Source organism: Leuresthes tenuis, unplaced genomic scaffold, assembly GCF_036924035.1.
Source record: "Leuresthes tenuis unplaced genomic scaffold, fLeuTen1.0.hap1 SCAF_16, whole genome shotgun sequence".
NCBI lineage: Eukaryota > Metazoa > Chordata > Actinopteri > Atheriniformes > Atherinopsidae > Leuresthes > Leuresthes tenuis.
The window spans coordinates 6,915,980-6,942,104 of record NW_027325370.1 but is presented as its reverse complement, the minus strand read 5'-3'; the positions used below and the strand labels follow the sequence as shown (position 1 = coordinate 6,942,104).

At 40.1% G+C, this 26,125-nt stretch overlaps 3 protein-coding genes across 6 annotated transcripts; all 3 read right to left on the bottom strand.

The window, feature by feature from the left end:
* Positions 1-758: 758 nt before the first annotated feature.
* Positions 759-6,525, bottom strand: znf740b (zinc finger protein 740b). 2 transcript variants are annotated; one of them, XM_072367318.1, is made up of 7 exons: positions 6,427-6,525; positions 4,714-4,865; positions 4,317-4,550; positions 3,719-3,853; positions 3,509-3,638; positions 3,090-3,208; positions 759-2,980 (listed from the first exon to the last, which is right to left on the bottom strand). In XM_072367318.1, the coding sequence occupies exons 2-7, from the start codon at positions 4,756-4,758 to the stop codon at positions 2,831-2,833; spliced, it is 813 nt and encodes a 270-aa protein (XP_072223419.1). In that variant the 5' UTR covers positions 4,759-4,865; positions 6,427-6,525; the 3' UTR covers positions 759-2,830. The 2 variants fall into 2 exon arrangements, with proteins under 2 accessions (XP_072223419.1, XP_072223420.1); XM_072367319.1 differs by lacking the exon at positions 4,714-4,865.
* Positions 6,526-7,345: 820 nt separating this feature from the next.
* csad (cysteine sulfinic acid decarboxylase) lies at positions 7,346-12,900 on the bottom strand. Of its 2 annotated transcripts, XM_072367477.1 has the most exons (14): positions 12,608-12,899; positions 12,377-12,519; positions 12,163-12,289; positions 11,987-12,077; positions 10,455-10,677; positions 10,290-10,369; positions 9,984-10,038; positions 9,730-9,846; positions 9,548-9,612; positions 9,338-9,419; positions 9,022-9,221; positions 8,011-8,062; positions 7,847-7,936; positions 7,347-7,657 (listed from the first exon to the last, which is right to left on the bottom strand). In XM_072367477.1, exons 1-14 carry the CDS (start codon positions 12,630-12,632, stop codon positions 7,484-7,486), a joined length of 1,524 nt encoding a protein of 507 aa, XP_072223578.1. In that variant the 5' UTR covers positions 12,633-12,899; the 3' UTR covers positions 7,347-7,483. The 2 variants fall into 2 exon arrangements, with proteins under 2 accessions (XP_072223579.1, XP_072223578.1); XM_072367478.1 differs by lacking the exons at positions 10,290-10,369; positions 10,455-10,677 and having other exon boundaries at positions 7,346-7,657; positions 12,608-12,900.
* A 1,730-nt stretch (positions 12,901-14,630) lies between these two features.
* On the bottom strand, positions 14,631-16,409 carry LOC140271678 (uncharacterized). 2 transcript variants are annotated; one of them, XM_072366960.1, is made up of 4 exons: positions 16,180-16,409; positions 15,388-15,705; positions 15,214-15,291; positions 14,631-15,132 (listed from the first exon to the last, which is right to left on the bottom strand). In XM_072366960.1, exons 2-4 carry the CDS (start codon positions 15,701-15,703, stop codon positions 14,852-14,854), a joined length of 675 nt encoding a protein of 224 aa, XP_072223061.1. In that variant the 5' UTR covers positions 15,704-15,705; positions 16,180-16,409; the 3' UTR covers positions 14,631-14,851. The 2 variants fall into 2 exon arrangements, with proteins under 2 accessions (XP_072223061.1, XP_072223062.1); XM_072366961.1 differs by lacking the exon at positions 16,180-16,409 and adding an exon at positions 15,990-16,008.
* Between the last annotated feature and the right edge of the window lie 9,716 nt (positions 16,410-26,125).

Sequence of the window (26,125 nt, the reverse complement as noted above, 5' to 3'; positions counted from 1 at the left end):
AGAAACATTTCACATGAACGAACCTGATGACTGTTAAGACATTTCTTTTTCTGCAGATTTCAAGCAACTTCTGAAACCAACCTGGATATCCAAACCCATAAAACATCACAACTCCAAGCCAAAGTTTTCAAAGTAGATGCATTCAAAATGCAATGTAAAAAATAAACTCACAAAAAGAAGTGTCTGAAACATACAAAGCACTTTGTTTTACACGGTGCAAAGACCATCTGTTTCATAGAACCATAAAAGGTTATAAAGAGAATTAGATTGCACTTTCTTCTTGCAGCCAAAGCGCTGTAAAAACCCATCAAATGAACAACCTGGAATGGTTTATAAAGTTTTGTTAGTTCTCATGCAAAGAAAAACGTTTTTCCTCTGCTTCATGTCTCTTTTAAAATTCAAACAACCGACTTAATGTTAATTACTTATGGGTATTTTCACAGCAAGAACCGTTCAGGAATGGGTGTAAAGCATTTCTTGTTTTCTCCTCTTCATCACGGTGCTGTAAAGACAATTAGTTCTCATATGGTCATGGCTGCCATCTGCTGACATATTCAGTGTATTGCCCATTTTTTAAAAAAACAAACATTTGCGCTACACTAAAATCTGAGCGCATTTCAAGTTGCAAACCATTCAGAACAGTCTGGCTTTCTATAAAAAGAAATTTGAAAAGGAGAGTTTGTAGTTTGTTTCAAAAGAAAGAAAAAAAATCTACAAAACCACGTGAACAGCATTCACTGTTTTCTTGTTTTTTTTTTTTTAAAACACCTTTATTGTGACCCTTAAACTGCATTCAGTACGAAGTCATTGAGTCAAAATTGACTTCAATCAAAACATGACAAAATGGTTAAGGCCTTTATAAAATAAAGAAAAATAGACTTTAAAAAGAAAAAAATGATTTTTTTTTAACCAAAACAAAATCTATACAAGCTTATCAACAAATACATGCAAGATAACATAAAATAAAAAAGAATCCTAACTAATCACGGCTGTTACGGGCTGATGCTAAAATTAAACAAGTGGCAGCTTTTAATCGTCACCGAACACAGAACCTGAAATGGTCTTTTTCAGCCGTCACAATAAATCATGGGTTTAGAACTTTGTAAAAACTTTGATTTGCTTTTGGAGTTTAGTTCCCTTGTACTATTTACTACACCTACATCAATTTAAATATATATTAACTTCATTAACAATCGACAGTTGGTAATGGAATCCAAACTCCTCTCACATCTAAAAGCAACAGAGCTACTTGTCTATCATAATACATTTCAGTCTAAATAACTGTTAAATGTTCCTCTACAACTGAACTTACATAATCAGTCCAGTGTTTACAGTCTGATTTAACTATAAGCAGGCATGAACAAGCTCCCTGTCAACAAAGTACAATTATCCATCTTCACTGAAGATGTTCAATGTAAATGGGACTTGACACGACACGGCACTGCTAGTAGGTCACATTCAGTCAGACAGAGAAATCTGTTCATGAGGCAGTTCGTATTTTTAACTAACTGGGTTAACCTGGGACATTTACACCGCCATTTACGTAGCCGCCATCAAGACAATGTTCCCAGCGCCTTCAGTCAAACAATTATTGGGGCGTTTTCTGATCCAGCACTGTGCTAACAGTCTGGTAAATATGATCCATACAAAATTTCATCTAAATTTCCATGAAAAGCAACGGGCTGCAGAGAGCGTGATCACCCAACTCCACACGCTTTCTGAAGGGATGAAAGTCTCTGAACGCCAGCGGAATCAGTTGGTTAGTGAACGGGGAAAGACAAGTTGCTGATTTCTAGGAGCAGACAAACAATGGATTTATATAGGCGGTTACTTTAAGGAAGCACTATGGAAAACACCATTTGCAACAAAGAAGTGGTTCCTACTTCCAGTCAGTCTAAGGTAGGTCACCATTCTCGGGCTTAAGAAAAATCTGGTCTCCTACAAACGTATCGGCTTTCTAATGATTACCACTAACAATGCCAGTTACTAACAGTCGGGACCAAATCCCTTTAAAACAGGGAAGAATTGTGAGTGTGTGTGCCAACTTTCACTATGCGTCTTAATTCCAGAATCGGTTGAAAAGTTAACCTTTAGTGTTTTTTAGATAATGTTTAACCATCACTGTGAGGACATAGTTCTTCAAGTTTTACAGCTGGAAGATTAGCAGGCAAGAAGTTAGTTTAGAGCCATTTAAGGGGGAAACAAGACTCCTCTTCAGACTAGCTTGAATGTCACTTCTTCGTAAAAGCCTTTCATTTTAAATCAGTGTACATTAAAGGGATCTATAGTCATTGATTATTGACTATATATATATATATTTTTTTGGATAACACACCAGACTCCCGCTGTGACTGTTTTTGCTTGTCAGCTGAAGCAGGTTCATAATTGGTAGTATAAAGAACAATTTTTTAATACTAAAAGGTTGCAAGGTTTTGTGCGTGTCCAATGTAACAGAGGTATACGGTAGATTGCAGGTCAAAGGATAGAAGAAGTGCTGCTATATTCTGACTGTCCAAGCAGTCAGAAATAACAAAAACAAAAATCTCTGGGTAGTGACTCCAAACAAATAAATAAATCACAGGAGATGTGTGTGTTTCTCAGCCGAGTTAATTCAGTTATTGCCTTAATGACTTGTCCAAATTAGTCCTTCCCCTTCTGCTTGTATAATAAATGTAACAGTTAAGTAAAAAAAAGAAAAGATTTATTTTTGAATCCAGTTCAGCTGGCAGGAGCAAACTAAAGTTTGGTTGCCTTGAGGTGAAACTATTTTAAGGTCAAACTCCAGTGAGTGGCGGTACGAAGAGGCAGACTGCTGTCAGGAAGCCGATGGTCAGACAGTCAGACGGTTGTTAGAAGACTGTAGGGGACTCCAGGAGGCTGGATGAGCAGATGCATCCTGGGAGTACTGGTTTTCCTCTTTGCTTATCCCAACTGTACACAGCCGTCGGTGTCTTAGCAGTCTGTCTGTCCGTGAGAAGCTCTGCAGCGAGGCAAAGAAAGAAAGAAATGTTTCAGGCAAGGCAGCAGAGGAGTGCACAGCTAAAGTACGTGTTGAGTATTTTGGTAGTCCTGAAGAAATGCTGACTGACCTGATGGCAGCGATCACACTGGTACGGCTTTTCTCCGCTGTGAACCCTCTTGTGTCGGTCCAGGTGGTAGCGCTGAATGAACCGCATATCACATGCATCACAAGCAAATGGCTTTTCCCCTGTAAGCAACCACAGGTGTGGAGCATTCATTAGCATTTACCAGAACGCTTTGCTTTTTATGAAGAGAGAATTTAAGGAAAGAAAGAAATACAGCAGAAAGAGCAGAGATTAAAAGCATTTAAGAAAAATATAGAAATTGAAAAAAAAAAAACTGTTGCATGCAGCCATTTAATAGTCCAAAAAATTCCAGGTGACTTCAGTCTGGAGTTTTAGCTGCTTATCCAAACTGAATATGTAAAAAATCCCTGCAGAGATCCACTCGCTAAGCCGATGTGAATAAATGAGCTTCAACTTCTCACCCGTATGCGTAAGAATATGTCGCTTGAGGTGGTAGCTGCTCCGGAAAGCCCCATAGCAGTGATCACAGATGAAGTTCTTCTGGACTTTCAAGGAGCTGTCATCGTCCATATCCATCACTGGAAGTAGGAGCTATCACCATCGACACAGTTAGATCAAACTGATTGCCACCAGCATCCATTTTCTTTTTTAACATCTGAAACAATCCTCACCTCCACTTTCTCTTTAACCTTGTTGGACGACCCAGATTTTTTGTGTTTCTTCTTGGGTTGCATATTCTGGTTAGTCTGCACATCCTTATCATCAATTATCCGAGCTGTGTGATACTCCCCGTCCTTCCGGATTAGCTTTTGAAGGAGACAAAACATACATAATCACATCAAGAGTCTTCTTTCAACCTTAAACAGTCCAAGTAAGCACTTAATGATATCATAATATAAGTAAATGTGTAGAATGTAGTTGCAAGAAGATACAAGCTTCAAATGATGCATTTGTCAGGGACTGAAGCTTCTACAGATGACACCTACAGGTGGAACCTAATGACGTGTGACAAAGTAAACTGTCCTTCTATCTGGAAATGAATACATTCTAGTATCATTAACTGCTATTTCAAACGTATGTTGTTCCTATGAACAGTATTATGACTATTTGTAAAATAAAATAGACATTGGGTTTGATTTCGATTCAATAAAAGGATCAGTTTACCCCTTAACTGGGCCAAACAGAGCCTAACACAGGTACACCTTTTAAAAAGAATAACAACATGAGCTCCAGTGGTGTGCATAAAGCTGTGGCCTTTGTCTCACTCACCAGGGGTGGACAGCTCCCATCTGAAGAGTGTCCCACGAGGCTGTGGTGGGCTTGTCCATGATGAACCTGGTGCCCATGGTGGTTTTGGCTGTGCTGCGAGTGGGCCTGGTGACTCTCAGTGCTGGCCCTGTGGCCCTGACCCAAGGCTGACATCATCTTCTTCTGGCCTGGGATGTTGTTGGCTTGCATCAGGGCCATGCTGGACAGCACCGCCTCGCAGCCCAGCAACCCAGCCTGGCAACGTAATCAACAACACGTCAGAGCATACGGGGGGTAATGCAGAACTCTTAACAGAGACAAGGAGCCAGGGGAAACTTGGAGGTAGGGTTGAATAATGGGAGAGACAGATTAATGCAACTATGATGGTGATTCTGCAGATGGAGAGACTTCCACTGACCCATTTCATATGGTCTCGAACTGAACTGTTGGAATGGTGTGTCATCGCCTTGGTTTGAATGCGTGTGTGTTTGAGGGGACAGTGGGGGCTTCACTCAGGATGAGGGGTGACAGAAGAGACCACAGCACCCCAAATCATCGGGGGCCCAAAGCCTGAAAATAGAGGCATACGAATATATGACCAGATATTGAGGTCATTCTTTTTTTTTTTTTTTTTTCAAATCAGGAAAGAAAGCCCCAATGATCCGGCCTCAAGTTTGCAGGGTTGAGAGGAAAAATGAAGACAACCTAAAAAAGCTAAATTCATTAGTGGTACACCATCAACTACTTCAAAACTATCTACTAGCAGAAATGTGCCAAACCAAAATCAAACCTGTATATACCATAGATTATTATAGCATGAAAAACAAACAAACTCAAATACAGATTTTGAAAGCTTTAGTCTCCTCCAATATGTCTAAAAACTAAAGAAGAAAAGTTAGAAAAATTACAATGATTTTAAACCCAGAAATTTCATGCTTAGAGGTGTAAAACATAGATAATCACAGATTGCTTCGGTGTGCAGTTCATCAGTGTACAATAAAATGGATTCTGAAGACTGACGACTCCAGCAGTGACACTGCAGATGAACTTAAACTGCACGGTAACGATCTAACGTCTCTAACCCAACAGCTTGAGCTCCTTTGATTAAAGAGAGTGAAGAACCTCCCTAATCCAGCTAAAAACGTTTTCAATTTCCTTCCGTCTTACGCAAGTCTGATAAGTATTAAGATCAAGATTCAGTTTCCAGAACAACACATATCCCAAAAAAACTATGCAAGAAGATAAATGTTATTGTTGCTCTCAAAGCACTTTATCCCAATGGTTGCTTTATTTATCTGTGAATAGCCCTACAGGTGCAGGTTTTATTGATGCTGGTTCTATCTGAAGGATTTGATTTGATCTATCCTATCAGTTCGTACTTCTGTCATGTTTTATATGCTTTGATTGAGAAACAATATTGTCTATTTAAAAGCAGAATGACACACGGTATGACAATGAAGTAAAGCATGCCACTAACAGCATATGGCAAGCAGAGGTTTTTCGATCTAGTGAATGAAAGTAATGAAGGTTAAAACAATGGAAGGTAAATGACCGGCCATGAAGCATTTCAGGCAACTTTAATACAGAGTAACGCATTTGCTTTCAGCCGGAATCTTAAATTGGAAAATTGTTCTCTAAATAAATCATGTGAGTTTTCTGATTTTGCCAGAATAAACCAAAACAAAAGAAAAACAACAAACATAATCCGGTGGTGAGCTGAGGTTAGCAAATAACGAACACTTAAAACGTTATAAAGAGAGATAACAAAATCCATGGACAAGTGATCCCTGGAAGTCCATCGGGACCACATGACACTGGATAACCAGTTTGATGTGTTCAGGTGGGGTTAATATAGTGTGCTGCGTGTCTCCTCAGCAAGACAGAAAGCAGAAACCAGCTAGCTAGCCAGCAGAAGGGTTATGGGACAACTCTTGTATGGCTGAACTGAACCCCCACCCCCCGCCCCAGACAACACAAAAACAGCCAGGCAGGCAGGCAGGGCGTGCGGGCTCAGCGCCGACCCCATAATAACGCCTCCTTCCCCGGCTGCAGCCGCTACAAACAGACGACTGGGAGATTATAAAATGGCAGAAAAACGTGCGAGAGAAGCCTCGCAAAGCAGAGCGCTTACCTTTGGATTTTAAGATAGCTGAAGATTGTTATTTCTTGTCGCACTTCCAAATTTTTTTCTCAGTTTACAAACAGTGACAGGAAACACTACCACCGGAAGTGCTCCCCAGGGAGAGTCCTGATTGGTCATCCACCCAGCCATGTGACTTAAGCGGGGTGACCCACATTTAAGTCACAGTTGTGTTCGCGGTACGTAAAGAAACTGTAAATCATAGACGTCAGACTCAGGCCCGTGGGCCACGTTTGGCCCGCAGTGTAATTATATTTGGCTCGCAAGATAATACTAAATGTCTACTAGAGCTGGCCCGCCGGTAAACAGCTCATGCACCACTAACACTACAAATCCCAGAATGCTCTGCAGTTGAGTTCGCGCGTCAATCGGGACCCACAAGCGCCCCCTCTTCTGTTGCCTTTCATTAGCGACCTCATGCTACCAGTCATAGAGGGCCACCTCTCCCAAAAATGACCGAACGAAAGGTTGAAAACACGACCTTTCTAGAGAGGTGGGAAGCAGAACATCTGTTGACAAATTATTATGCTTATTGTTAGTCTGTGAGAAAAGGTTACCATTGAAATTTAACTCAGAAGGCTACAAATACAGAAAGAGGCATAAGATTTAAAAAAAGAAGATAATTTAAGAAATGAATGCCACAGATGTTTTTTATTCGACATTTGATTTCACACGTGTTCACAGTATTACGCTTTGCTTTTTCCAGATTCAATGTTTAAGCAAAACTTATGTTTGTTTCCATATGTTGGACTAAGTATTTTAGGTTGTATTTTCACTCTTCTGGAAATGAATGAAAACTGCCTCAGCTCTTAATTTATTAAAGCTAATAGGAACTGTCTATAAGTGGACAGAAGGTAAAAAAGTTAAAAAGACACATTCAATATTCATAAATGTTAAGAATAATTTATTTGTTTCTTTATTAATCTATTTTACATGTGCATAGAAAGTAAGACAGTAAGGTTTGTTCGCTTGCATCAGTTTTGATTTGTGCACAATCTTGAAATCAAGATGGGCAGTGTGTTTACATCTGAAACAATGTGATTTTGGATTACAAATCCTTTCCCAGCCTTTCAATTTCATCGAGGAAGAAGTCCAAGTCCTTATGGGAAATGAGTGGAGAAAACACAGTCACACGGAAAAAATTGACTTTGTTTCCAAGAGGTTGGTAGCCCACCATCATAGTGCCTTGTTTCATCATCCGTTCCTTGATGATCGGAGCTACCTTTAAACGAAAATGAAAATCCAAGATAATTGAAAGAGATCATTGTAGAATTCTGTGTTCTTAATAAGAATGCCTCAGATAATATGTTGAACTTGAGTGTGCGTATCTGCCATATCAAGAAGAAGTTAGAAATCTCAAACACTGACACTTTAAATCTGCACTCTTCACTGATGTGGTATAGACACTTACTTTTGCCAGCCTGTTCTGGTAATCTGCATTTCCCTCCCTCCCTCTCAGACTCGGTGGTATGAACCAGAAGCATACATTCACAAATTCCGGCTGTCAGTGGAGATAGAATCCAAAGATGGAGTGATAATGTTGTGCTCAAAAAAAAATAAATGCTGCATATTTACCTCTCTCAAAAGAAGGAACCCATCTCTCTTTTTCATTTGCTCCACCAAATACCTGCAAGAGTAAGCTTTTACATTCAACTGAACTCAGGTACAACCTCTTGTTGAACAAATCCACATAAGTTCGGTTTGTTAATGAAAACTGAGATTTAAGCTAATGCTGTATTAGAGTGGACACCGATAAGCAAAGATGCGGTAAGAGGGGTGCAGAAGTAGCCAATGTAAAAAATACACAAATGATCAGTTTCTTCATATTTTTATCCAAGTGTAAACTTCCCAGTTAAGTTATATAGAGTTAAATTAGTCTGATATGTATAAGATAAAATAGTAGCATTTCATAGTTCAAACCTTTAAGTGAAAGTTTGATTACACAGTTTAACTTGTGCTACAACTACCTGCTTGTTATGACCTAGGTCATGGAGTGCTGCATGAAATGGACAGTGACAGTGATTCTATGACTGAATTCAAATATGCTACCAACAAATGTACTGTTACTGGCGAACTCTAAAAGGGTGGCATTGTGGGTGATCTGGCTGCGATGTAATTGTTCTAGTCCTATAAGTGAGTTGACTGAAATGCATAAAGACAGAATATTCACCATAAGCAATTGGGTATCTATACAGGTGCAAGCTCCAGTATAACTATTGCCCAAGTGTTGTTCACATGGTTTAAATTTGCAGAAGTCGCGATGTTGCCTCTCTGTCCCCCTCTTACTGCCACAGATCCAAACAGTAAAAGCATGTAAAGTAGGTCACTCACCAGGCGCCAGTGGAGACACCTCTTCTTCTACTACCACTACAGCTATTACTGAAAGCCACAATTTCTGGAAATATTGCCACTATCAGGTAGTTTGAACACTACTGTTGAAGTTTGCTCAAGGTCGACTGATCAGTACAGAGTGTAATTTGTCACATATTACCAGGCCAAACGCCGTAGGCTGGCATGTGATTTTGTCAGCTGAATGGTACTCTGATGTATACAAGCACACATTTGGTGGAACGATGCTTTATTTACCTCACATGGAGGAAAGCTTTGTCAACACGCTCTTCCAAGCCAGTAGAGCCAACAGCTTTCCACATCAACCACAGCTTCAGACAATCCACTTTGCGGCTGCACTGGACAGATTTATCTCCGATGTCGAGATTAACGTCATAGAATTTGTCTTGCTGGAAGAGGTATGAAGCTTTGGCGCTGTGGCACTGCTTCAGCAAGTTCTGAGGAACACAAAAGGTTGGTTGAGTTGAATCTAAACAAAGTAAGATTAAAAACTGTAAACCTGCCCTATCAAAACCATCGTAATTTCTAATTGTGTCGTTTTGTGAAACCAAACCGTGGTATCCTTAAGCAGCAAGACAGAACACTGCAGGCCCGCCACCAGCATCTTGTGTGGATTCCATGCCACTGAATTTGCTCTAGTAACAAACACACATGCACACACAGTGCAGCTAATGACCACTACTGCCAGACTTTGGAGTTATCCAAGTTAAATATTGTCTTCTATATGTTGCAACATGCATCTTTCTTGCTTGCATGTTAATACCTGTCAGCTCCTTTCATCAGATGCTTGTGTTGCTTGGAAAAGAGCACACTTCCTCCCCATGCAGCCTGAAACAAGCACCAAAAAGACAAAGTCGGAGTTATCTCAGATTTAACCAAACACAGAAATAGTCTCTAAAAATCAACACCTGCCAGCTTCGATTAGTCTCCTCCAGGAGGACTCACGTCAACGTGCATCCAGAGATCGTGTTTGTTACAAACATCAGCTATGCTGTCCAGTGGGTCGAAGGCACCCTGCACTGTTGTGCCTGACGTGCAGCTTACAAAGAATGGGACGGCACCCTGAGGGAAGCAAACAGAGTGAGTGCAGTTTCCTTTCACGTGAACTTTCAAGGTTCTAGTCGGTTAGAGCCTACAAATTCAACCTGATATGCCTTATGTACATGTATATTGAGCTTATTGAATATGAATAAATTTACCAGAGATTTGGACAACTCTATTTTTTCATCCAGGTCCTCAGGAATCATTCTGCCTCTGTTGCGAAGGAAAAAAGCGTTAATGGGGTAACATAAAGATAGCAATATATCAATTAGTGTTATCACTAAGGGCAACAGTGAAAGAGGCTGGAATTAAGAACTATTTTCTTTCTTTTGGTGAATTTTCAAATTTATAAAATGACACAAGTTGACATTTTCAACATGTTTATAGCAGTTTTGCTTAATAGATTATTTTAATTGCAAACAAGTAATTTACAATCTAAGCTCTTACAGTAAGCAATCAATTACCCATCATCCACTTTCACCAAGATGACATTGTCCGTGCCAAAACCCAGAAACGCAGCACCTTTCTTCACAGAGTAGTGGCTCTGGAAAACAAGAGAATGCATCCTTCATCTGGCACAAAATAATCTCTGAAAGTTTTCGTCTACTGCATGAGTCAGGCGTCCTGACCTCTGGAGAAGTAAAGATGGTCAGTTGTGGGAGACCCCTCAAACCCTGGCTTTTGACCTGTGGGAAGAGTTTGTAGCGTGCAAGGTTCATGGCATACATGTTTGAGGTGGAACCCCCAGGGCAGAAAATACCATCACCTTCTGTCCAGCCCACAAGCTGACGTAGCGCCCTTAAAACCTCAGTCTCCATCAGCACAAAGACTGGTGCCACTTCATAGGTGAAGCTGTCAATGACAAGAAAAATGTCTGATCATTTATAGGATTTAAGTCATACAGTAGTGTACTTGTTGGAAGTGCTTTCTCAGTTTTTGAACTCTCAGGCTGTTCGTTTCTGCACAACTAAGATACAAAAATCTGTGACAGCAGCAGTGATGTGGATTTATAGAATGCGCCATGGCACCACTGACCAGAGCAGCAGTGGCTGTCCTCCTAAGATAAAACCATGCAAAATGCTTCAAAATTAGCACTGGGGTTTTTAACTGGGAAACCGAGTTCTAGTGCAGTTCCAACAGTGTGACACTCCATGATGCCAACATCAGTGGATGGCATCCAAAAACTAAACCCATACTTGCTGTTGGGCAAAAAATCTTAAGATGAAACTTTGCTAGACAACATTAAAAGGAGCCTGACAAACACTGGGAGCACTTTCTTTGGTCAGATCAGACAAAGACAAATATGCTCTGTTCAACGGAGGTCCAGTATGTTTGGCATGAATCTGGCCAGGACGACAGCGTATAAGACAGTAGGACAATGTGTTAAGGAGATGACATTTATAGATGGCACCATGAATGTGGATGGTTAGATACTCAAAGCCATTTGGGAAAAGGACAGTTGCTTTAGTGAACTATACTCAAATCAGAGCACCATGAAAAGCCAGTTGCAGAACAGGAGCTACTTTATTCAATTGATATCATGATTAAAATCCAACAATAGCAGCTAGTACAGGGTAGCGACTTGTCAGAACTTCTGTGTTAGGAGCCTGGCATGAGGGATTCTGGTTTAATTGTGATCTTGTTCTTTCAGCAAATCCAGCCGCCTCGTAAAGTAAATGAAAGCCTGCAGATATACCAGACTAAATGACTCCCAGTCTCCAGACATTTAGGAGAGGACTATTCATGGATGGTAGTGAACCAAACCTCCATTTCAAAATCATAGAGGAGTTTCTAAAGAAGAAAGCTGTGAAAAAGATGACCTTGTCAAGAATGTCCAATAAAACACAAAATTGCTCCGTTTTGGAAGAGAGCAAAAGGTTGACACACCATTCTGACATGAGAAACTGAAAAACATGTGCAAAACATAACAAATATCCCTAAAGGTTGTTTTTTCATTTTTTCTTACATCATTGGTATCCTTCATGCTGTCAACGATCCAATCATCAAAAAACACATTGTTTTGAGGAAAAAAAAATAATCATAGTGATTTATCACAGTAATATATTTGGTCTAAACTTTAGTGAAAATATCTGGATATTTCTTCTATCACTGCCTCACATGGTCATATATATCTGCTTTACTGTTTTTTGGTATTTCTTACAGGTTAGTGTTGAGAGCCTCGGTGAGGAAACGTCCAGCCAAGGAATGATAGTCCACACCACCAAACTGCTGATTGAAGAAATGTGGGTGACCTGAAAGTGACAGCAAAAAGAATCATTAAGTTTGAAAAAAGAATGAGTTTTTAAATACAGTTTTGGCTGTCTCCGTCAGTCTTACTTGTCTTTATGCTGTACTTGGCGACATCTCTTACTCTCTGCAGGAGCCTGCCTTGAGGTTCCCCAGTGTCTCTCAGCTGCAGATCCAGCTGCTGTGCCAGCTCATCTGGCTCTTTCCATTCACACACCTGCGCGACAAAAACTCAGATTATGGGTTTTGTTCAACAAACCAACTGTAATATGATATGTGAGACATTTTATGCTTCAGGAGACACCTTCTGTTTGACATCTGTGCCTTTGCAGAACACCTCCTCCACAATAATTTTAAAGGCTTCATTCAAGAAGAGTTGTCCCTCTTCATGGTCAATAAGAGGCTCACTCAGGTCACGGAGAGTTGGTTCCATTATCTGTCCGTCTGCTGCGTGTTAAAACAGTTCAAACAGAAACACAGTGAGTAAAGGGTTGCAGTGCAAAATAAACAGACAGATATGGCACACTGTACTTACACGATACTGGGGACACATGAGACATATTCACACTTTTAAATGAGCTGGCGATTCTCTGCTTTTTTTTAGACGGTGCTGATAGACTCACGGTAGAAAATGGCTACAGGACAAAAGGAGGGTATGACAGCAGTGGGGGGTGGTGCAACCTTTGTCCCGGAGCTATAGTTAATTAACACTGACTGAGATTACAGGAGAGAGTAGGAGAAATTATGAGGAATGCACTGACTTCTGATTTATGAGGTTCTGTCATGAAAAAGAAACTTAATTGCTTTTATCAAGTGACATGCAAAACGTTCATGAATAAAACAAGAAGTTCAGTGATTCTCATTAGTTCACAATCAAGAGTTAAAAAAAAAATATCCGAGAAAATAAATGGCAGTAACTAAGATGATACGTTCATAAAGTACAATGTGATCTGCAGTATTTGTAATTTAATCAAGTGCTTTATATTAAAGTAGCTCTGTAGGTCGATAGTGCTTCATGTCCCATATCATTGTTTTTATTCCACTACATATTTCAAGTGCTTTTGTTATTTTCATATTCTTTCTTTCCAGTGAAAACAATGTACCTGGTTGACATGAAATATTTGTGATACACGGGGAAGGATTAAATATTCCTATATTACTTCTCTCTTTTCTCTTGCTTAAGTTGTAAGCAACATCCGACCAAGGGGAGAGCAGGGCTGTTATTCAATAGGCATAAAAGTGCATGTTACAACATACAGGGTATAAAGTCAGTTAATTCAACTTTGGACATCTAAAGCAGTAAAACACAAATTAGTCAGTAGTTTAAATCCAACAAAAACAGAAAATGCTGAAGTACTGACAGCAAACATTGTATTACACAGCTCTAAGTACACTTCACTGATAATATCAGTTCTTATTTATGTACTTTGTGCATGTAGGAAGTGAGACTTTTTACTTTTTGAGTATGGTACTTGTCATGTTTTGTCATGTTATGTGTTTCTGTCTCGTCTTTAGCTCTGCCATGCCCTCACCTTTTCCTCAGTTCCTTCTGGTCTGGTCATCAGTTCCACTCCCTTCACCTGTGTTCATTATCATTAGCTGCACTCACTCACCAATCACCCTCCACAGTATTTAGACTCTGTTGTCATTCACTCATTGTCAGATCCTCACTGTCACCTATGTTGTTAAATCAGGTTTATCATTGCTACCATTACTGTTCATGTCAGGTTTTTTTTTTTTTTACATCTTTCAAGTCAAGTTATTTTTTATAGTCATGGTCAGGTTTTTGTGTTCTTAGGGTTTTGAAATCTGCTTTGCCACGCATTTTGTTTAAATTATTTAAATAAATAAATCAGTTTTTTTTACTATAAATCTGCATTTGGGTCCTCTACACCACACATCGTGACAGAAGGATCTGACCAGAAAATCAATCCAGCAGATTTCCAGGCCCTCCAGGAAGTAGTCGGGGCCTTTTTAGACTGCTTGGGGCAGGAAGCAGACCATTGGGAGAAACTGAGGGTGGCTGATGAGGTTTTGGACTTGTTACGGCAGAGGCCTGTTCAGGGGATACCTGGATTGGCGGAGATGTGGGAGGGGGAGAGAGTATTTTTACTATAAATCTGTTTTCGGGTCCTCATCTCCACGTCTACACCACACATCGTGATGCTTGTGCTTAAGGATCCAAATACTTCCTCCACCACTCAGGAAAGGCACTACTTGTCTGCCTGGATTTGTATGACATGGTACATAATACTAATAGTACATGATACTTTTAGCTTACAGGTTAGAAGACACGTGATGCTAGATATATTTGATCTAAAATACCAACATATGTTGATCAGTAGACAATAATTTCTCCCAGGAACTGAAGATTTATGAAATGTGAAGATGCTGAAAACAAAATAATAAAACTAATATTTTATTTTCCACTTTAAAGTCTTCTCTGTATTGACATTAAAACCAAATGGGAACAGCTCAGTTGTTGTCATAATTTCTCCTTAAGAGAGACTTAGTTTACTTGAAATGCCTTTTATAAAGGTGCCTTACAGCTTTGTAAGGCACCTTTATAAAAGGCATTTCAAGTAAACTTTTAAAATGTTTCAGTGAGAACTGCAACATCACAATAAAGTAAACATTAAACTAAAGGAGGCCTGCTCAGAGGTGCTGAATAGCATTTTGGGGTAGTGAAATCTAGGTCCTATTATTTTCCTCATGGTCCTCCTCATTAGAGACTCGTTAATTCTCTGAAAGTCTGAGCATGTAGCTGTCGGTGAAGGCCTCAGTCGGTCTCCAACAGAGATTCAAGACTTTCAGGAGGCAACGCCCAGTCTTCCTGACTGAGGAGGGAGTGCAGGTGAGCAGCAGTGGCTTTTCCTCGCTGGCGCGTTCGCCAGTAACGCAGCATGGAGAAGACACGCTCCACATGGAGTGAATGGTCCTCTTCAATCTGCTCCAGCTTCACAGACGAGATGTCCAGAGCCAGTCTGCCTATCTCCCTCCAAGATCTGCCGATGGAACGAGCCACGGACATCAGCTGCCTCTCCTTCACTAAGCCACAGCCTGTGCAATGAGACAGCAGCGGATCTTGTAGGCGATGGCTTTACTTGGAGGTGGAATACATTTCATTGTACTGTGACTCACCCTTGCTGCAGATCTGTTTGGTTGGAACTATATTTTGTAATTCAGGAGCTTTTCTTTTTCTTGACACATCTTTCCCCCCTTGTAAAATTAAGAACATTTAAATTGAATTGAATCATTGAAATTAACATTTAATAATGAGATTGTTGAAAATACAGAACTTTTTTTTTTTTTTACCTGAACACAGAGTCTCGACTTGCACATCTTTAACAAAACACAGCATTGGGTAGGTCTCCTGCAGCGCCTGTTCTTTCAGCAGGTCCAGCAGTCCTTGAGCTGCTTCTGGACCTCTCTGGATAACATGATCCAAAAGGTCTCTTACCTTCTCACTGGGAATTCGGCAAGATTTCACTTGCTGGTAGCCGTGAGGAGACAGCAGACAGCGAGCGTCTGCGTGCTGCAGAACAAAATCTGCATCGGCGCTAAGAATCTCGATAAGCGTTGCCTTCTGGCGTCTCAGCACTTGGACCTCTGCTGCAGGCTCCTCAGCCATGACTGGATGATTCAGTAAATGAAAAGTTAGAGACCCGCAAAAATACTGAATGGGCAGAAGTACTTTAATGTTATTTGTGTGCAAAGTACTAGAACTTATTATTGAAAAAGCCTAATTTGAAAACCTGTCAGTATTAATGAAAATTGCGGTGCAGGAGCATCTCATAGCGTGAATATGAGGACTATAACGTGGTAATAAGTACAGATTTATACTACCAAATCACGCATATATCTATATTCTATATCAGGTCAGCGATATCTGATATAACGTTTTGTTTAGATTATACCTTATAATAGGAATACGTCATTTCAAGTTGATTAGATCATAAAACATTTATTTGAAAGAACAATCAAACATGACCAATGTAGTTTGTCTATACGTTGTGATACACTAAAATACCCCCCCCCCCCCCCCCCACCCCCCCCCACCCCCCCCCCACCGTCATCCGTCTAGCAGTTTGCTTCTGGAAACCTAACCTTGTGTGGTATGTGTGCTGTCGTCCACTAACAGATGCGCTGAACAAAGTCACTCTCCTACGGGAAGCACGGCGCTATGAAACAGGCAAAACGTCTCTGCATGTCTCCTCTCATAAGCTTCAAGAGCGGGTGTAACAAGAGCGCTCAATCAGGAGCCGCTTTAAACACGTAACCAGTTCAAATCTCCTAAACTTTCTTGTTAGAATCCCCTGCCCCCTTCCTCCCGCAGCTTTTTTCTTCTTTTCTTCTATAAAGCTATTTGTTCCCACTGGTACTTCTTTTCTGTTTGCTTCCATCCAGTGGATGGAGGATTTCACTGCATTAAACTGTGAGGGTTTGGTGACACCTGGCGGGACTGATCACACAAGACATGCAGTGATGACAGAAAATGAATTCATCCGAAATCTTCTTTTCTATGGTGGCCCTTTGGTACAAAACCCACCCATCTATCCATTTTCTGCACCCACTTAATCCAATTCAGGACCAGCCTATCCCAGCTGCGACTGAGAGGCAGGTTACATCCTTGAAGAAGTCGGCAGTACATCACAGGGCCACACAGGAATAAAGAGACACACAACCATGCAAGCTCACACTCACTCCTAGGGATGATTTAGAATTGCCAATTAACCTAACAAGCGTGCTTTTGGACGGTGGGAGGAAGCCGGAGTACCCGGAGAGAACCCACGCATGCATAGGGAGAACATGCAAACTCCACACAGAAGGGCCTCAGGCATGATTTGGACTAGGAGCCTTCTTGTACAAAACACAAAGAAGTAAAAGTAGTGAGAGACCGTTCACATTTAGTGGGCTATTAAGGTCACAAGTGTAAAACTGACTCACCTGGCCTTTGTGTGGGTTGTTTAAGTCATTCTTGCCTGTGAGCTGTTGATGTTTTGGTCTCAAGATTGATACGTGCAATGGTTGTAAAATTGCCTTGGTATCAGAGCCAAGGCTGCTTTGTAGGTGATACTTGAGGCCACCTACTCTGTTCAAAGATGTTTTTCCCAGATTAACATAGATAGTTTATTTGACTCCTCTCTCAAACCATCTGTCTCCTCTGTCCAAAATGAGTACGTTACTACTGTCCTCAAAAGAGCGTCCCTTCTCCTTCAGAGGTGGGTTAACAGCTGAGTGAAGTAGTTGTTTAGTTCATCCTTATGTAAAGGTCTTTGCACTCCTCGCTACACAATGTACAGGATGCCGTTGAGTTAATGTTTGTGTGTTTTGTCCAATGGATGAGTCTCTGTCTGAGGGTGTTGTTGAGTTTGAGATGTAACAGGAATGTCATGCTTGGAGAAGCATGACTTCTATGTTTCTCAAACACTCCTGCCACATATGAACGTATGCAGTATATGCAAAATACACAGAAATTATAAAGTACTGTATAATACAGCGAAAAATGAACAAACAATAATTTGCAACAATTATGCATAGTGCAGCAAAAAAATGAGAATTTTCTTCTGTCTCTGAAAGAACTGAAAGTCCTCATTCAAGGAGAAAACACCCCCTGCAGCTCTTATTCATCATGACTATTTAACTGTAAAGTAAACAGCTTCTCCACTCTCACTTTCTCAAAACGAGGTGCGTAAACCTTTATGCTGAGGTTGTTCATTTTGTAAAAATCAAATGCTGTGAACATGGAAATAAATATCTGATCATTATTGAATGAGAACAAAAGACTCCCTGCATGAATATCATGAATACAAGAGTTGGTTTCATAAGATGTGTGTGAGGATAATGTGGGACGTACAGTGCATCCGAGTTTAAGGCCTCACTGTTACTGGACAACAACTGTCAGGAGCCAATGCTCACAAGTCTGCTTAACCTATTTACTGAGCTTCAGCCATGGGAAATGACAAATCAATATCTTATTCCAGGACAGGTATTTGCTTTGTGTGAGAGGAAAAGCCTCTGGAGCCCATTTCATCCACACTGAATATACACTCTGAGTCACTGTGTGTATTAGCTGTCTGAATAAATCCAGTTTTCTCTCTTCCTGCAGTGGGTGGAGAGAGCTGAGCGAATCATAATTTATTCCTGTTATTTATCTTTACCACCCGGGTGAGACTGCAGTACAAGAGAGCAATGCACAATTCACCCACCTTTATGCACTTCTAATGATTTTATTATGGGATCCATTTGAATGCTATTTAGTCTTGATCTTAGGGAAATACACAGCTGAAGGGTAACGCAAAGTTCAAATTAAATGGTCTTAAAACACATTTTGACATTTAAGGAGCTTTCATCTCCAAATCCTTCATAACATGCTTGTGAAGTTAGTTCGCATCATATTTTTGCAACACAAGTAGAGCACATTCTGTATGGAATAAGACAATGAACAAGCACAATCCCACTCATATTCTCTGCTTTTCAGGCCCCATCACAGCCACTGTCAAGTGCTAAACTCTACTTGCATGTATGGATGCACTCTCCACATTGCTGATAGAGAATTATGCAGTCTCCGAATGAGTTGCACTAACTCTATCCCACAGACTTCTGCACCTGGAAAATTGGGATTTCTTTTTTTTTTCACGTGAACGTGTGTTCAATTCAAAAGTGAGCCAGTGCAGCTGGTTATTCTCACCATGCCTTAAGAGAAAAATTTGATTTACAAATGGTCAGTGACAAAGGAAATCGCTCTCCCTTACTCACAGTCTTTAGCACACAGAAGCACAAGGGATACATTTGTATGTGTCAAACACTGCTCTGTACAGCCTGACCGAGCGTAAGTAGGGACTTCTCTGTTTATAAAAAGACATAAAGATGCAAAAGACTTCTCTCTTTTAAATATGCACCCACTTTATGATTAGTTCCAGACACTCTCTTGTTTTATTTCCTTAAAACTTAGATATGAGCCCACGTTTAAAATGATCCCGCAATAAAGCTCCATGGTCCACACTTATGACTTTATCACCTCAAAAATTTACATAGAAATAGTCTCTTGTATAGTACTAAAATAATTTTTGTTCCCTTATAAAATGTACAGTTTGTATTTGATATGGGTGAATGTAGCTCAGCGGAGCCTGGGCTCCACACAAAGGCTTTAGAGACATGAACCTCCTCTTTCTCAGGGTGACCGAAACCATAGCGACGGGACGGCCGTGCATTCGAGTGACTTACATGTCTGTTTGTTTAACATGTACTATAAATGAAAGACCAGAGTGAGGGTGGGAGGAGCATGGCAGAAGGGCAGCCAAATATTGGGAGTGGAAGTGAGAGGGGCTGCAAAAGAGCAGGACACCTGGAGGAGAGTAAGACAGAGGGCAAAGGAAAGCTGTTATTCATGGCAGGGTGAGTTCCTGCTGTAGGTGGAAAGCTCCAGTTCCCTGCACAAGGAGGCTGGATTTAGTATTGTAAATGCTCAACTCAGACTCACAATCTGAGATGTTATTATCCTTATCTTAAGAGGACAGAGGAATGCAATATCTTGTCATTAAAAGTCTTTCTGATCAAATATATATTTATGTATATGATGCTTTTGTTCATTGAGGGAGAAGGACTATTTGCAGAAGACCTATAGATTGAAGCTATAATGTAATTGATGGGTCCATTGAAGCTGATAGAAGTATAAATAATTTATGTGTGTGTGATCCACAGAACCTTCACTTAGAGAAAAATAGGCACACACAAAGGCATTTCCTTCCTTTAATGTATTGAATGGAAAAGACAGTATGTCTGACTGACAGAGGAGATATATTCTCAGACTGCATTGAAGCCACAAAAGAGCTTCTGGAGGAAACAAATGATTGCAAGAGAAAGACAGATTGTATGTGTGTATGTTCGTTGGTGCGCTCAAAGCATCAGACAGATAGATAGGGAGCGTTTGAAGGAGGAGGTCAAAAAGGGGATTAAAAAAGGGAAGAGGAGAGTTCAGGAGTACAGAGGAGCAAAACTAGTCACCTCGCCAGATAATGCTCCTTCTGCATGAGATCATCACAGCTGAAGTCACCGGGAGAGGCAGGTGTCAGCTGGTGTCAGCTTTTAATACTTCTCATAATTTAATAAATTAAGCACTCAGAGTTCCTGTGAGGGAGTCATTGGGAATCATGTGAAATAGGATCGATACCAAATTTGTGTGAGAGTCAACCACTAGAGGGAGCTCTGATCATTCTGAAGAGCCTGCCTGCTTTCAGCTTGCTCATCCACGCAGCTTTTAAATTTCAGTAGAGCTTTTGTTTGATTCCAGCCTTGAAGCTCAGACTTTCCCCAGCCCAAAAGACTCTTTGTTCTTGGGAATGAGATAACACATAGTCCCTTTGGCAAATGAGGGTGAGCCAGGCTGAGCAGGCCAAAAGAGACCCTATATTCCACTAGCTTCGGGGTTTGGACAAGTGTCCTAAACTCAGTGGCCTGTGTAAAGACTGGAGTGAGTCTGGTCTTTGTGAGGTCTGAGTCTGTAACAAAATGTTTTCTGAGGACATCACACCTGACAGAACCACCCACCGTAACGCTGATCAAACACTGCTGATGAATTTAGGATCATAATAGCAACATGAACAATGATGACTGGAATAATCTCTGAAACAGAATATTATCGTTCTTTTTTATGAAAATGGAAAAAGATGATCGAATCAAACACATTAATCTGTACTGTATATCCAGAATGACTGAGCATGGACTTTTAGTTCAAAGAGTTCACTGAAATAAATTACTTTATTGAGTTCACAAGGTATGAATTTTTCATGATTATATTTGTTTTTGACAGCTTGAGAAATAACAAAGATTATGAATGCACTTGTAATGGACTCACATGCATGTAGTTAGAGCGTTGCTCCCATTCTGGAGAATAAACTGCAGTCTTTGTTCCTGTTTAAACTTCAGTATTATTGGAAACATGAAGAAATACCCATGAAACACTATCAGTGTGTGCGCATTGTTACTGGTTACTCAAAAGAAATGATTATTAATAAAAGTGTTACAATATTATGTTTCTATGTGTGTGTGGAGACAAAATCAGCATACTTAGAGGGCAAAAATGAATTCAATTATGTTTGCAGTTAGATATTTTGCACACAAACATAAAGACATTATACTTTGTGAGAGCATTAAGGCACAAAATAGGTTCCATCAACATACAATATTAATCTGAGGCGATGATGTTTTTTTTCCAATGAGAACAGCAGCAGAGAGAAGTTGTTTTTGAAATCCCCTGTTCTATCGACTCTTGAAGTCTTAAATTATCCTCTGCGCTCATCCTCAACTGATCTGATCAATACAGGGCGATGGTGCTGATTGTGACTAAATCAAATCTCAAATACTCTATTTGCCATCACGTTAATTACATAAACAAGAAAATTGTCTTTCTTCATGATCTTCCGTTGCCCTCATGCATCTCTACCCTGCAGACACCCATTTCTGTTGCCAGCCACACATCCTAAAAGTCCCATAAAAAAAAATAAAAAAAATGGTGTGGATATTCGTTTGCTGGGTGTACTTTTGTGCAACATAATCAGAACAGCTGGAAACAGAAAACAGACTGATGTTTCTGTGTGATGCATGAGATGTGTGTGTATGAGAGAAATAGTGCTCTTGTATCCAAAGCTTTAAGGTGGTATCGATGTCTCTGTGATTCAAAGGGTTTTTGACGGTGTCACTCTCTTCTGCTGTGTTATATCAGTGCGAATATGTGTATTTGTGCTTTGGTGTATGTGTGTGTGTGATAAGTAACGGCAGTCCGGATATGACAGTCATTCACATTAGAGTGCTGCTTTGCAACCAACATTCCCACAGGGAGGAAGCATCTTCGCTAATTAAATTGAAAAAAAAAAAGCTTTGCTTGACATCCTATGAAAAAAGGATTAAGTTGGAAACTAAACGTACTGTAACATGTATTCTTAATAAAATATATTGACTTATTTTATGCATCACTCTAATGTCTAATTAACTGTTTGAACACCACCGTGTTTTGACAGTCAACCGCATAATGACTAAGTTGCTAACTGCTTGTATTTTATTATGACATGAGTGTTTTAGAAGTATTTAAAGGATGAAATCCTCTAAAGTAAAGATGAAGCTTCAATATTGGTGGAAGTTGTGGGTAAGCAAACAAGAAAGTCCTCGTTAGACTGTGCAATGCACTTCTTAAAGATCTCTGCAATCATTAACCGGAAAGGCTGGGCTGCCCTGCCTCACAAAACATATCACTTCTTCATCAAAACTTGATATTTTCAGCATTTTACATTGCAGCATAGAGGTTGTTGTTTCCGGCAGCAAAGGAGATTCTAAAAGTGTTAACATGCAGGAAGGAGGAGTTGGGAATGCTGTTCGCAGTGAGCAGCCAATTGGCAGGCTTTTACCAGTAGTTGACATCTGGTGAGTCAGACCAGAAGAAAAGAGAAGGGATCAACATAACTCAGATTTTTGGCTGAAATTAAAAGATGACTGTTGCTGTTGTGCTGTTGTAGAAGCACCTCCACCGTCAAGGTGACTAAGAAAATCTAATTATCCTGCTTTTCTGGGTTTAGTTATTCTCTACATGTTCACTCAAGTTTCCTTTCACATTGCAGATACATGCAGGCCAGGCAGATTAGACTGCAAAGATTCAACTTCTGTGTGTCCTCTAAGCACAGGACTTGAAATCATGCTTTAAATGCTTACAACCCGTTGCTTGCTTGGAAACATTTCAAGAGTTAGGTTTTCTCTGTCTTACAAGAGTAATCGAGAGGCAGCATGTACAATTAATCAAGTTTAGTTTGGTGTGATCTTTCCATGCTCATCACACAGTTCATTTTTGCCTTTTGATGTTGAAAGCATTTTCAGTTAGAACATTTATTGGCTTGCCTGAACATCAGCAAAATCAAAACAATTTCTCTGCGTTCTTATCATACGTGAACTTGTCTTTAAGATGCCAACGACCGAATCAAAGCAATATATTATATATGTTCGGTTCAAATGAATGCTTGCAAGTGATAGTGGCTGAATAGAATTACAGTTGTTTAGAGTGAGAATGTGCTTTACACTCCACCAACACATTCATAGCCTCTATCTTATTGAAAAAAATGTACCAATTCTGTCCCCATAGAAATCCATGCTATAACCAGACAATCATTTAGTGTCTGACTGTGGTGTGCAACCCACAGCCTGCATTAGCTGTTTCTTGGCCATGGGACATGGAGTATTATGCAACGATGTGCCTACCTCAGGTCATTAAGATGCCCTCACTCAGCAAAACTGGCACATCTGTGAGTGCTGATCAGCCTGGCTCTGTGGTTGGTAGAGGGATGATAACTGCATGCTAATTAAAAAGCCATTCATTGGAGTGAAAGGCCAATTAAAGGCCTAATATTTGATAAGGCTCTCAGTTCACTCAGCAGCAAACCCACCTGGGAGGTATCTATTAAATGTTAATGGAGACTGTAATTAATATCCAGGACAGATTAACGTGCAACTGAATATCATTCTCAGGCACACGGGGAAGAGAGCTGGTGAAGAAGAGACACAGAGAGAACAAGTGCAAATGAGAGACTCATACATAACTCAGCATTTTACTTTAGTACTGTAGGCTTCTGTGAACATAGGAGGCCCTAACACAGAGGCGTCATCAGTCCTGAGGACAGCTGCCATGTGCCATGACAATTCCTGTTTTTACAGAATGTTAAGAGATTCAAACTTGTTGTTGCAGAGATTCAAACTTCTTGTCACAGTTCCTGTTTCTAAAGACAGCAGTCAGTTGGATCTCGATAATTGGATGCTTATTTCTCTATATACTGATATTCACTGCTCACACACTGCTACCTGACTGTATTTCTGTGTGTATACTTTGAACTTTGTCTGTGTCTGTAGATGCATCTGAGAAGGCAATGTATTCCCAGTTACTGCATATAGCGCATACAGCACACACAGAAACTAGAATGCAACATGGAAAGAGTAGTGTGACATATCTTGCGTAATACGAAAGAAATTATTTCAGTATCATTATTTGATGTTGACATCCAAGTGTAAGAGACCCTGCATGACAGAGGAAAAGGATTTTGATGTTTTCAGACTCAGCTTATATTTCATCCTGAATTGAAAGCCAAATGTTCAGCTGCTGACAGACTCCTCTCCTTCCTCTTTGTTTTTGATCATATTGATCAGAAAGTTTCTTTTAACCAGGCTGTTTCTAAACAAGTTGGAACAAACAAAAGTAAGTATGGCGGTGAAGATTCTCTGTCATACAGGTCATGGAATACAATAATAAAACATACTCATTCCTAATTGGTATGAATGGTTGTTTTGATTCCCATCCATTTGGATCGAAGGATTTTCACAGAGGGCTGCACGGTGGTGTGGTGGTTGGCAAGAGAGTTCCAAGTTCGATTCCCAACTGGGGCCTTTCTGTGTGGAGTTTGCATGTTCTCCCTGTGTATACGTGGGTTCTCTCCAGGTACTGCTGCTTCATTCCAAAAACATGCATGTCAGGGTAATTGCTGACTCTAAATTGTTCCTAGGAGTGAGAAAACAGTAACCAGATGAATAGATCATTTAAATGTAGCTTTCGGTTTTTATTTAATCAATATAAAGAGCACACAATAGAATATTTTAAACTGTCAAATGCTATTAAAAATGATAACAACCATGTTTATGCATTAGCAATCACGTGTTTTCTTTGTTTAATTGATCATTGATTTGTTTCTACAACTGATACAATTTGAATAGATAAGTTCAAAGAAAAACAAATTTATGCAAATACAAGGAAACTCTTCAACTTTTCTTGTTGTGCACATTGTTAGATAAATCAAATAGTTTCTTAAAAGTTTCTCCCTTTGTTCTGTCCTGATTTTATGACATACTTTCCATTCAATAATTACTGTGTGGCACGAAATGAATCACACGCAGCCTGTGTTTGGCTCTAATCCCTGTTAGTTGTGTTTTGCTAGAGTGACTACCCTTGTTTCTGACCCTCAGAAGCTGGCTTTTCTTTTTTAAAACTGTCCTCATGGTCCACCTGTGTGACACAATGTATGGGAGGGAATCTCAGAAATCAAAGGGAAGGCCAAACTGAACTGTAGATAATACATTCGACACAATAATATCCCCCTGGAGAAAGCTAGCTAGCTTGTTGTTGCCACTGTGAGCTGAGTTATTGTTTGGCCACAGTCGATTGTTTCTTTTTTTCCCCCTCTACTTCATCTCATCAGCTGTTTTGGTGTTACTTTTGACCTTGTTTACATCCCTTCCATAAGCCATTAGGACCTAGGGTGTCTTTATTACTGACGGCTCCTCTTCAGCTAGACTATATACATGGTCACAGAGCGAACACGCCAATGGCACTAAAATCACTAAACCTAACAGTCTATCGGATTGGTGGTAGGATTAAGGTTAAAGCTAAAGGCTGAGATTAGAGTTGGACTTTTACACTGGTTAAACTGAAAGTGTGCAGTGACTGAGGCCAGTGTCAGTGGTTGACCAGAGGGGAAGGGGGGTAAGCTGTGGACAGAGGAAGTGCTGCAACAGACAGCATGGAGGTTTTAATCTAGTTGATAATCTATGCCCAATCTGGGTAGGATTTTTACATGACTCGTGTGTGTGTGTGTGGGTGTGATGAGAAGTGACGTTGATTCTGTGTTGGGTATTTAATCCTGTTAGAGTGATGCTGTAGTGCATAAACTGTATGTATGTGTATGTGCTTGTGGGTGCAAATAAAGAGATTGCGAAGCCATAGAATGGGATTATAGATTATCTTGTTTTATTTTCATAAATTTAAAGACAATTAGCTATCCCGAAATGACCTATTTACAGTATGTTCTACAAACAACAGACTCAGCAACAAAACCAGGAAACGTATTGTGAAGAGAGTCAAAGGACAGTAAATAGTGAAAGTTTCAATAATGGATGTGTGTGAGTGACTGAATGGTGAGCAAACAGCAGGAATGAAGTAGGTGTGTGTATGTGTGATCTTTATTGGTCAATAAAATACACAGGAATGCGCTTGAGTGTAAATTTATAGTTTCCTTGGTTGGTTAGT